The 13,393-nt window shown below is 33.4% G+C and overlaps 1 protein-coding gene across 2 annotated transcripts in view; it reads left to right on the forward strand.

The window, feature by feature from the left end:
- Positions 1-13,393, forward strand: part of VPS13C (vacuolar protein sorting 13 homolog C) — a 188,637-nt gene that overhangs the window by 7,036 nt on the left and 168,208 nt on the right. For both annotated transcript variants that reach the window (XM_072616388.1, XM_072616396.1), the window contains exons 2-5: positions 7,784-7,827; positions 10,634-10,676; positions 12,342-12,437; positions 12,887-12,988. In XM_072616388.1, coding sequence (XP_072472489.1) covers positions 7,784-7,827; positions 10,634-10,676; positions 12,342-12,437; positions 12,887-12,988 — 285 coding nt within the window. The remainder of the gene's footprint in view (positions 1-7,783; positions 7,828-10,633; positions 10,677-12,341; positions 12,438-12,886; positions 12,989-13,393) is intronic.

Genomic DNA, 13,393 nt, shown 5'->3' on the forward strand with positions numbered 1-13,393 from the left:
CAGAAAATCAGAGTAGGAAGGGACCTTACATGTTATTTTACTCAAACCCTTTTTTTATAGATGAGAAAATGAATGTCTTCTCTAATGTTCTCTGAGCTTCCTTACTTTACAGGACTAGAATAATCTGATTCATCTCTCCCTTGAAGTTGTAAGCCTCAGTTCAAATGAATGAACCAAAACACATTAAGTGCTTTCTGTGTTCAAAACACTGCTAAGTGCTGAGGGTTACAAGGGGAAAAGCTAGACAGTTTTTGCTTTCTTGACTTCCCCACCCATCTTCCTACCCTGGAGACACCTCTGCCTTGGGGCTCGCTCTCCTGATCGGTGAGGGCTAACCATGGATCACTTTTTCTTGAGGTACTCCATCAATTCCCACTTCATGCTCAGTTACCTTTCCAGACTTTTCTTTCTCCTCATCAGCAGAGTGGCCTTTACATCTCACCCTCCCCCCGCCCCCGCCAATTCCTTTTTGGCCACATAGTAAATACTAATAAATGCTCACTCAGTCTCTGTCTCTCACACACATTCACACACACATTCCCATACACACACGGAGTTTAACTGCAAGTTAGATGGAAAGGTCCCATGATCCTCAGGGTGTAGCGACAAAGCAGATGGTAATGCATCTTCTTGAATATTATTTCTCTTTATAAAGCCATTTCCAGTTCTGATGTTGAACCATTTGATAGTGTTAAGGACTATGGTATCTAGAACTTTCTTATTAAGGATCTCCAGTAGCTTTGGCTGCTGAGGAGGCAAGGGCTGTAGAACCCTCTGAAGTAGTCGCCAAACCTTTATCTCCCACTTCCCACATCTGTCTTATTCTTGACATTCACATCACCAGCCTCCTTCTCACATCTGTTGGATTCTTATTGCAGTAGCCTTCTAATTAAACTTTCCTCAAGTCTCTCCTCTCTCCAAACTATCTTTCACACAGCCACCAAAGTAATAATTCTTAATCACAGTTCTGACCAAGTCAACTCAATAAACTTTAGTGGCTTCCTCTTACTGCCGTTCTAGAATCTAGTAAAGCTCTCCTGTTTGGAATTCCAAGTCATCTGTAAAGTAGCACCAACCTACCTTTCTTCCATTGTTCTAAAATATTCCTCTTTACAACTTTTGTGATCCAGTCAAATAGACATTTTTGTTGTTCCTCATCTAGAACACTCCATTTCCAATATCTGTGCTCTTTCATACCCTGTTTCTCATGCCTAGAACATACTCCCTTCTCACTGTTGTCTTTTGGAATCCCTAGCTTCCTTCAAAACTCATCTCAGGTCCTGCTTTCCTATAGGAAACCTTTTGGAATAACCCCTCTGCTAGTGCCTCTGCTCCCCCAATTACCTTGTATTTATCTTGTTTATACTTTGCACATGCTTACGTATGTGCATTCTTATGTGTGTGTATTCTATCTCCTCTGTAAAATGTGAGCTCCTTCAGTTCTTTCTATTTCCAGTACCTAACCTGTGCCTGGGACAGAAAAGCCCTTAATAAATGTTTATTGATTAAAATGAATCAAGTGAGATAGGCATATATAAATTCACATAGTAAGATGAAGTGCTGTGTAAATGTAAATGGACCTATACATGAGTACCAAATAATTGGAAAGATGAAAAAAATGAGGTTAGTGAATGGAATGAATGAAGCCAAGAGGTATTAGTGTGGACATGATCTTATTGTTTGAAGACAGAAGTCATTTTTAAAAAGAAGAGCACTAATATTTGTGGGAATTTTCACACTAAGCTTATGTACATAAATAAATTTCTGGCTGAGATCACAATGTTTTGAATAAGATTATGTCTCCGTCAAACATAAAGTGCTTTATGAATTTGAGTTTTTATCTTTCCCCATCCTAATTTTTTTCCTTTGCAGATATTTTTATAGTAATCTAGCTTTGATGTTGCACCTTAGCCTTTTTTTCTTTTGATGTATTCACTGATTTCAAAATTGAAATTTTGTATTTTGTACAAAGCTAAAACAGCCTTTATAGAAATATTTAAAATATTTTTAAAAAATTATAATTGTGCTGTCAGATCTGACAGCTTGCTTGATATTAATTGTTTTAAAGGATTTAGAAAAGTGGTTGGTGGCAAACATTGCTGCCCACACAAGTTTGAAGGTTTATCAAGTTTTGTTCAGCTAGTGCCAAGAGAGAAATTGTTCCGCCTTTAGCAATTTGAGGTGTGTCCAGGATATAATTGTTTTCAAGAGCAATATGTAGCTCTCAGCATATGTCAGAAAGCAAAGATGTTGTAACTTGGATTCAGTTGTGTTGGCTTGGATGTGTAGTTTAGGTCTTCTATTTTTTAAGACATTTCATGTTGAAAATAAGTGGTCAAAGGCTATGAATAAGCAATTCTTAAATGAAGAATTACATACTGTTAAAAATACACAAAAGATTTCTCCAAATCACTAATAATAAAAAGAGAAGTGGTATTTCTTCATTGTCTTTAGATAGATAGTAAAGGCAATTCATTAACTTCTTTGTCTCTCCACAATTAACTTGAATCAGGCTTCCATTTAGTTGAAGTTTTCTTTTGTATTCTTACATTATTTATAGCAATTATGTTAAATTGGTATAATTCAAACAATATGTTCATTTTGGAAAGCCAGTTGACTCTAATCTCTGTTTGCTTGCCCCACCAACTTTTAAAATGTCACTCAGTACTGTTGAACTAAATCATTCTTCAAACAAGGCCTATGTAAAAGATCCAAGAAACATTTTTGTTCAATTCACCAAATTATTATTGGTGATTATTGTGTATAAAGGGCAGCTCAGTGGTACAATGAATAAAGCACTGGACTTGGAACCAGGAAGACTTCTCCTCCTGAGTTCAAATCTGACCTCAGATACTTACTAACTGTGTGACCCTGAGCAAGTCACTTTGCCTAAATTCCTTATCTGTAAAATGAGCTGTAGAAGGAAATGGCAAGAAAATCCCAAAATGGAGTCACAGAGTCAGTCCCAGCTGAAACAACTGAAACAAAAATTGCCCATAAAGCACTGTAATAGGTATAGGCTAAATTAGAGATAATCACAGAAGGAATGAACTAGGACTAAAAGGACCTGAGAAAGGTTTCCTGTAGAGAAGGAATTTTAGCTGGAAGTTGAAGGAATCCAGGAAAACCAGGAGGTGCACTCTAAGTGAGTACCTAAAAAGGCCTTAGCCTAAAAAGGCCAAGATCCCCGATTGCATCCTGGACCTTCTTCAGTCATCCTGATGAATATCTGGTCACTGAATCCAGATGGCTCAGGAGGAGGAAGTGAGGCTGGTGACCTTGCATAGCCCTCCTTCCCTCAAAATAAAGTCAAATGCAAGTCATATCATCATTTCTCTGATCTCACGGTCTTCTTCGAAAATGAAGAACCAACACACAAACTGCTTGTGAATTGGATTTAAGTGAGGCAGAACTGTGCAAAATGGTTAGCCTTTTAACCTTTTAGGTAATAGGGAATCACTGGAATTTATGGAGTAGGGGAATTAACTTAGTCTGGGTCTGCACTTTGGGAAAATGATTTTGACAGTTGAGAGGAGAATGGACTTGGAGTGGGGAGAGACTTGTGGCAGGCTGATCAGTCAACCAGCAGGCTACTGTAATAATCCATGAAGGCCTGTACCTAGGTGGTGACAATGTGAGAAGAGAGAAGGGAGTGTATATGAAGGATGTTATAAAGGTAAAATCAACAGGCTTGTGAAACATTAGATATGGGGAGTGTGAGAGAATGAGGAGTTGAAGATGATATGTAGGTTAGGGAATTGGGAGATTGGTGGTATCTTTGATAGTAATAGGGAAAGGGGGAGGAAAAGGTAGCCCTTTAGAAAGGAGGAGGAAAAGATAGCAAGTTCAGTTTTGGACACATCAAGTTTAAAATGTCTACAGGACATCCATATTGAGATGTCCAGTTGACAGTTGAGATTGGAGGCTAGTAGAGAGGTTAGGGCTACGTAAATAGATTTGACATCCTCATCATTGAGATGATAATTGAACCCATGGAAATTGTTGAGATTACTAAGTGAGATAGTAGGGAGAAGAAAGGTGGAGCCAATACTTCATCATCTGGGTTACCTACATTTAGCAAGTGTGACTTGGATAATGATCTTACAAAGAACAGCTGGAAAAAACAGTCAGATAGGTAGAAGCATGAGAGAGTGATATCTCAAAAACCTGGAGAAAAAAATATGAAGGAAAAGAGATGGATTGAAAAGGTCAAGGAGGTCAAGAAGGTGACAGAGAGGGCAAGAAGGATGAGGATTTAAAGAAGGCCAATAGATTTTGCAGCTAAGAGATCTTTGTAACTTTGGAGAGAACAGTTTTGGTTGAATGATAAGATCGGAAGTCAGACTAGAGATTTCAGAAGAGAGTGCTTAGCTATTCCCCAAAGGAAGATACCTTCTTAGTTTCCAGTTTCTTAGTCATCAGGAAGAAAGCTGATATAAGTGTTTTTGTACATTTATATTCCTTTTATTTTTCTTTGATTTTTTTTTTTTTTTAGGGTATAGGTCTAGTACTGATATAGCTTTGTCCAAGGGTGTGAACAGTTTTGGTAACTTTCAGGTATAGATCCAAATTACTTTCCATTATGACTGTACTAGTTCGCTGTTCCATCAGCAATGCATCAGAGTACTTGTTTTTTTCACAACCCCTCTAAAATTTGTCATTATTGTGTTTTTTAATCTTTGCCAATCTTATATTAGTGAGATAGAACTTCAAAGTTGCTTTAATTTGTTTTTCTAATTATTAGTGTTCAGTTTTTATCAAATGGTGAGTCGTTCCACCAGTAATTGAGGTATTTAAGTTTTATCAAACATATGCTACCATGTTTATTTGCTTCCATATTTTATATACCTAAGTTTTTCTAACAGTTTTCCCCTGAACCCCTTTTGTTCCCCTTTAAATCAGTACCAATTTGTTGTAATGATTACGACTTTGTAGAACAGTTTGAGATGTGGCACTGATTAACCCTTTTCCTTGCCACTTTTTATCATTATTACCTTTGATATTCTTGGTCTTTTGTTTCTTCATATGAATTTTGTTATTTTTTTCTAAATCTATCAAATATTCTTTTGGAATTTAGATTGGTACAGCACTGAATAAAATAATTTAGGTAATAATATGAGTTTTATTATGTTTGCTCAACCTACCCATGAACAATTAACATTTCTCAAATTATTTGTCTTTATTTATGCAAAGAAAATTTTATAGTTAGATAGAGTCACAAAGTCCTTGGGTCAATCTTGATAGATATATTTTTTAAATATTTTATAGCTTATTTAGTTATTTTGAATGGAATTTTTCTCACAGGAGTTAAGACCAGGTAACATAAATCAAAAATGGTTGTTATGACCATTACTGTTTAAGAGTGCTAGAAATGCTGTTTGTAGTAATAAGCCAATGTTTACAGAACCCTAAAGAACCAAATATAATTATTTGAAATAACTAATAACTTAATCAGTGTTGCCAGATTTAAAATAAAAAATATTTCTGTATATCACAAAGTTCAGCAGAAGAGCTAAAAAGAAAAAAATTCCGTTCAAAATAAATACAAAAGCTATAACATACCTGGACATGCATCAATCAATATTTACCTAGGGACCACATGAATTTAACTATGTAATCTAATTCCATAATTTTACAGATGAGAAGCCTGAGACCCAGAGAGGTGAAGTTGATTTACCGTATATGACACAGGTAGTTAATGTCCAGAGTCAGGACCAGACATCAGATCTGACCCCTGTTATAGTACTTTTCCTCATATCCTAATAAGTATAGTTTGCAAGCTTTCTTGTGAATTGGTGTTGTTTGATTTACTATATTTGTACTCCAGTGGGGCTGTCATGGTGCCTTGGCCAACATAGGTGTTCAAGAAATGTTTTCTGATTGACTGAATCAGGAAAAGCAACTTCTTTCCATTTAATTTTGAGTTAAAATCTAGGGTGTCAGAAGAAACTGGGTTCTAGGCCAGGTATTACCTTTTAATAATCTTAGTGATCTTAATGATCAATTAATGATTAATGATCTTAATGATCTTTTAATGATCTTTAATGACCTTTTATATGCACTTTTTAAAAGTCATTTAGTTTTTTTAGTTTGAAATAAATAACTCAAATTGAAAGCATTCTCTTCATATTTTTAGGTATTTGATTAATTTTAAAATGCCTGATTTGATCTGGTCTCATTTTAAAAAAATATTTCATGAATTATTTGCAATTTTACATTCTATTATTTAGATGTCATTGGATTGTGCTGGTATTAAGACTTGACCAAGTTAAGTTTAACTTAACTTTTATTTTAGAATGAACTTGAGTTCCAGATGCTAATCTAATCTATGGCTGTGCCTTCCTTTTACTTGTGTGAGAATTGGTGTCTCCTCCTACATTGCAAATAGAATAACCTATGGAATGAATGCTGCACTTACTGTTTAGTTAGATAACATGTGTTTGTTGTGGAGGAAATAAGCATTTGCTCGATTATGGGTAGGCGGAAGACATTTCTTTTTTTCTTTTGTTTTTAGGTCGGGTAGATTGATTCTACATTTTGTCTAAGGAAAAAAGTGTAGTCATATTGACATTATAGTTAACCTTCAGTACATTCCCACTTAGGACCTATTACTGTTCTGTTACAGGATCTGAAATTCATAAGAAAACATACAATTTGGTCATTTTTGGTATAATGTAAGTGACTATTGACTGAAGAACCAAACTAAGTTGCTAATAAGAATAAATGTTTCACAAGGCACTCCTACAAGCCTGTTAAACCAAATTGAATAATTTGAAACACGGTTTTCATCATTTGAAATTCATTTAGATGTCCTCTAATTTAGGATACCAAATTTCTGATTTCCTTTCCCACCTTAAGGTGGGACATAACCTTATCAGTGGGTGTTATTATTGGATTCAGTGGGATCTGAATGACTCTACATTTGTCTAAGCTGATATCAGAATTTAATCTAGAGATACTTTTGACTAGTCTATTTGGAAACAAAAATTGGTGCCAATTGTAATTTTCCAGAGAGATTTTAAAATAGTATAGCAGCATCAGTATTTTAAACTAGGGGAAAACATCTCAATGCTAGTATACTTTAATGACATCTGAATAAAAGTGAATTATGATTTGGTGTGGTTTAGCAGATTTTGGAATAGTGAAATTATGATGGAGATACTCTTGAACGTGAAAGATATAATTTTAGGGGAAAAAAGGAGTGATAATTTATATTGACAAGTAGTATTTTGTTATATAAGCTGAATTGCAAATGAATTCCATAGGTGTCCTTTGGTGACTAGATCAAAGGTCTTTAAACTTTTTACAGTCACAGATCACTTGGTAGTTTGGGGAAGCCTGTGGGTTCCTTTTCAGAATAATGCTTTTAAATACATGAAATAAAATATGTAAGATTACAAAGGAATGCAATGAGGTTAAAATACAGTTATCAAAATATATTTTTAAAAATGCAAACCTCCAATTTAAAAACCCTTGCACTATTTATTTTCTTGGGTCCATCTTAGCTTTCCTTTTTTTCCTTTTCTTTTAATGTTTTCATCTTTTAATTATGCCTAAACCATTTAGAATTCTTGGATTCTGGCTGTCCAGTGAAGGAGATCCCAAATTCTCCCTTAGTATCAAGATTATGTAGTTTGGAATTTCTCCTGTCCTGAGTTCTGTCCATTCCATACTTTGATACCCTCACCATCTCTTTGCATTAATGATGAAGATTAAAATTGGGTGCTATGCTAACTGTATCCTATTTTCCCTCTTACTTTTCTAATTTTTTTTTTTTTTTTAGGTAATGTGGCATTAGATAACCTGCAAATAAAAGAAAATGCTCTGGTAAGTATTTTTGAATGAGCCAATTCCTCTTAGTTAAGTTCCTAGAAATAACTTGCTACTTCTTAAAAATAACTTGGTTGCCATACGCCTAACCAAACAAAATGAATGAAGTTACATGTTCCGTGTCTTTAAAACAGTAGTGTGGTTGGTATAGTGTGGAAGCGTCAGATACTTAGTTCACAACACTCCCCAGTATGATCCAAACCAGATTAAAATGTAATTGAGAAATAGTTAACAAAACAAGTAATGATAAATAAAGCATATTGCATTTTAAAATAGTCAGTATGAAGCCTACAGGCTTTCTGAAGTACTGAATAGCAGCCCTCATTTCTAATTGAGTTTGATACCACTGGTGTCGTGGATAATGTGCTGAACTTGGAGTCTGGCAGACCTGGATCAATGCTGCCTTCAGTTCTTGCTAGCTTTATGATTAAGGGCAAGCCATTTAATCTTTGAGTTTTAACTTTCCTCATCTAAGATGGGGATTATTGTAATTATAGTGTCTACCTCACAGGTAGACACTTTTTTATAAACCAGAAGGGGGGATAATATATATAAATCTTTTTTGCAGACCTCAAAGCACTAAGTAAATGCCAGGTATTTAACTGTTGTAGGAAAAGTTTAGGATTGTTCTGGGATTTTCCTTATATGTCATAGAGTTTAGTGCTACTGAATCGTCATTTGCTTTATTTCTAAACATTTGATTTAAATGGGTGAATTTCATGTTGTGTTTAATGAGTTTAATTTTTGGAAATTAGGAAGCAATCAGATTTAGGTAAAGGATAAAAAGAGATGATTTATTTACTATTAAGTTACGGAACGATAACAGAATTATACTTACATTTTACCATTGACTAGCAAGTTTATTGTTTTATTGTTATTAAGTCACATAAGAAAAATTTTTTTTCTAACTATGTTGTTACTAAGCTTCTTTCCTATGTCACTGAAAAAACTAAGAGCATCTGAGAGATACTCTTACTGCATGGATGTGTATATACTTAATTTTTGGTCTTGTTGATTTGAGGATGATTATTGTGCATGGAATTTTACAGTGAATTTTGTTAAAGAGAAATCATTCATGGACACTAACAATTCTAGTAGTAGAACTTGGTTCCCCAATTTTTTTTTATATTCCCAGTAAAACTTCGTTAATCTCATTCTTACTAATTCAGAATTAATTAATTATTATTTGCATAAGTGTTGGACTGAAAAGTGATTTTGCTCCATCTATTTAATATAATTTAATGAATAAATTAATATAAACAAGATGTAGTGAGAAGAGCACAGTATCTGGAATTAGAGGACCTGTGTTAAAATTGTGTCTCCATGTGACCTTGGGCAAGTCATATAACCTCTCTCTACTTTAATTTTCTCATGTCTAAAATTGGGGATAATAAATAATAGATCCTACTTTATAGTACTGTTGTGAAGATTAAATCTGCTATATAAGTGCCAGCTCTTAGCAATTAGAAAATATTATGCCTTTTTGAGTGCTTTATGTTTATTGAGGGAATAAGATTTGCTTTTTGGCTATTCACTTTCTGCCCTGTATGGCGTGAATTTATGTGGAGGTTTTCCTTAGATAAGGATGTGCACAAAAAATATTCAATATAAGTGCTACTATATGTGGGGATATGTTTGTATACTTGTTAGTGATAAAGATTCATTGATTCTTTTCTTCAGATAAAATACTCTCTTCTGAGCTAGGATTATTTTATTGTCCAAAATAAAGACTTTTCTTCTCTTAAAATATACTTAGAATTTTTGAGTAGATTCTAAGTTACATAGAGTAATTGAGGAGTGGAATATTCTGATGGTTCAATGTTTTCAATCGACTGTTAGCATGTCTATGAAAGTATAAACATAGTAAAGTATGCTCTACAACAAAACTATACTTGTATGATGTAATTTTTTATTCAGATGGCATTTCAGTATTTTACATTTCAGCATCTTAGGTGAGGATTCTGAATATCATTTCTCATGTTAATTATATTGAAATATCCTGGTTATTTGAATTTCCTGGTATTTTGGATACTAGATAAATTCAAGATTATGTTTGACTAGCTTTAGTCACTAAATTATCTAAATTAAGACTCAATTTATGAGTAGTATTTGGAATCTGCTATTTCTTTCCAGATTTATTGAGCCATTATTCTCAGTTTATTTATACAAAGATATTTCTTCCTGTCACCAAGTGCAGTGCAAAGAAGCAGTGGCCATCTGTTTCATTAAAATTAAATGAATCCCCTTTTCATAGATGGTACAGTTTTCCAAGAGTAGTGAACTTGTAATAGTTTTTCATTTTAGTTAATAAATCAAATGGACAGTCACCAATACATTTTTAATATTTTATTAAAGTCTTTTAGAACTTGATCCTTTTAAACAATTATTTTACTTCTTTCTAATTGACCATTTAATTGGATTAAAAATAAAATATGTACCTGCTTCCAGTTCCAAAATTTTCTCTGATTTTAATACGTGTATGAAAGGCCATATGACATAGTTATTATACCTCTTATGCATACTGGCTGAGTGACACTGGGCAAGTGTCTTAATCTGTCATTGCTCTAGGCACCTCTCCAAGACAACAACTTGTGGAGAAGGTGCCAGTCTACATTGGCACAAGGAGTTTCTTATTCAATTCGTAATAATTCTATCCTTATCTAATCTTTAGTAACTTAAATTTAGTAACATAAATTTTTTCCATTTTTTCCACTTGTCTTTTTTGTTCTTGATTTAAGTGATTTTTAAAGTTTTGGAATTTTGTTTTGTAAATAACATTGATCTTATTTTTTTCCTTTTTAAGAGTGAATTGGATGTTCCCTTTAAAGTAAAAGCTGGGCAAATAGGTAAGATTTTCAAAGTTCACTTGAGCTATTCTCAGACTTTAGGTAAATACTTTTATCTAGTTCTGTACTCCATTCTTTAAAAAAATTTGAACATAATTCTGAAGGGTCCTGGGCAAATTCTAATTATTATTTGAGAAAACAATATATTTTATTCTTTTTCGGAAATGTATTGCTGGAATGGAGTAGAGAAAAATATTCTGCAAAGTGAGAGAAAATAAACAATTTGGAATTTTTATTGTGATATGGCTATGCCACAGTAACCTGCCCTCTTATAATTTAATTTTTTATTTGATCCTGCATTTTCAGGAGATATATTTTTTCACTTTTCATAATGAAAAAATAATAGAATTTGAATCTAATATAAGCTGCTTCAGCATTAAACATGGCCTTCCTTAGTTTCTATTTTTTTTTAAAGAAAATGTTTTGTTCAGCTTTCCTCACTTCTGTTTTATTATGTAGCAGTTTCACATAGAAGAAGAATTTTGGTAAGTTGGCGTTCTTTTTTCTTGTAATACTGTTACCTTTTGATAATTCATAAATAAGTTGAAGTCTGCATTGAAGGAATCTCCCAATAGTATATTTAACCTAAGGTTCACAGAATCATAAAGACTTGGAAGAGACTTCAAAGGCTTTCCAGGCCAACTTGAACCTGAAAAAGAATCTCCTTTTCAATATCCAGTGGAATATATTCCTTGAGGGCATGGACTTTTTTTTTCTGTCTGTACATTTCTCAGGAACCAAACAGAACAAAACTTTCATAAAGATCTTCAGATACTTGAAGGATCCTTATAGTGTCCCCTCCTAAAATTTTTATTCTCTAGTTTGAAAATCCTCAGTTCCTCCAACTAGTCTTCATATGTCATGATATTTAGGAGCTTTACCATTATGGTCAACCTCCTTTGAATTCTCTACAGCTTGTCTTTCCTAAAATTAGGGATGTAGAATTAATGTAACTTTCCATGTATAGCCTTAGCATGGTGTTATCATCACCTCCCTTGTTCTCAAAAATATATCTGTTAGGGTAGCCCAAGATCTCATTAGTTTTCTTTTACTGCCATCTTGCACTTTCGACTTGTGCTGCATTTCCAGTCTTCTAAGACCCCCAGATCTTTTCTTATCAGCTATTAAATAACTGTGCCTCTCTTGTCTTATAAGTATAGGTTGATTTGTTAGTGTAGAATTCTTCAAAGTGGTCCTAATTGCCTTAATTTTTTATTCTCTCTACAACAGGATTTTGACCTTTTTTTGTGTAATGGGTCCTTTGTGCATCAAACTTTGGAATCTTTTCTCAGAATAATGTTAACATGCATAAAATAAACCACTGATATAGTTTCCTTATGGCCTCTAACTGTGTCAACATGCCTTTAGTAATGGTCCTATCACAGCCTTTTTCCAGGAAATTGTCTGTTTGACTTTGATAGCTACTCTACTTCTGATTAGAGATCTTTCTTTTTTTTCCTAAATGTGTAATGAATCCTTGTCCTTTTTGTACTCTTGACACTTAGTGAGACTGATACTTGCCTTATTTTTTGGAGTAAGTTCTGCTGGTTTTGGTTCACTATATTGAGGGCAGCATTTTCAGTAATTTTTTTCTTCAGTGAAGATTTAGAGATGTGTTTCATTTCAATAGTCTAAAATTTTAAGGGTGAAATTATTTTTCTTTAGATAAACTTACTTTGAAGATTCCTTGGAAGAATTTGTATGGGGAAGCAGTTGTTGCAACATTAGAAGGACTGTACCTACTTGTTGTCCCTGGGGCTAGTAAGTTATTTTATATCACGGTGAATTAGAAACATTGTTAGTTCTACAGAAAAACTAACAAATAGCAAAATAGGAGATCATACAAAAGAACTAATTACAAATATGAGATATTTTTACATTTTACCAGGCAAAACTGTTTCAATTATTTATTATGATTATTTTCTACTAATAAATGTATTTTATTAAGACTTGCTATTAAGACAACATAAATGAGTTTAACTTCATTTTATGGAAAAAAAGACTTTTAGTTTGTATATAATTTTTTGAGTGCATCTATGTAAATTTCTAATCAAAGGCAATAGTGTTTCTTATTTAAGTTTCCTTTCAATATTTTACTTTTGAAATTTTCTTTAAAAATTTGCATGCATAATAAATTTGTTTCTGTCCAAGAAGTGTTATCATTTAACTGTACTTTAAATGTGATGTTAAAATAAATGTTATATCTTTAGGTATTAAATATGATGCTGGAAAAGAAGAAAAGTACCTGCAGGAAATTAAACAGAGAGATCTATCAAGAATTGAAGAAGCCTTACAAAAAGCTGCTGAGAAAGGTATTTGTGATAACCTGTTACTTTTGATAAACTCAGGTTTCCTGGAAAAGGGCCATGTTTTTCCTCAGTCTTTTGTATCAAGAAGTCATGATAGGTTTCCTTTGAGAATGACATCAAAAAAAATTGGTATTATAGCAGCTTGAATTTTTGGGGTATGGTTAAATGTCCTTTAAATAGCCTTTTCAAAACTTATTTGTATTCTTGCAAGCCTTTTTGTTTTACACAAGAGGATAACTAGAGCTCACTTGTATAGTCACCTAAGTTCCTGAAAATAATAAAATTAAAATTTTTGCCATGATGCCATCTCTCTAAGAGAAAATGGGTAATATTAAGGCAGCACTGTTATTTTATTGCAAATTGGCTCTCCCTTTCATAGTGTCCTGGGTGTTCTTAAACTATGTGTTG

The sequence above is a fragment of the Notamacropus eugenii genome, chromosome 1, assembly GCF_028372415.1.
Source record: "Notamacropus eugenii isolate mMacEug1 chromosome 1, mMacEug1.pri_v2, whole genome shotgun sequence".
Lineage (NCBI taxonomy): Eukaryota > Metazoa > Chordata > Mammalia > Diprotodontia > Macropodidae > Notamacropus > Notamacropus eugenii.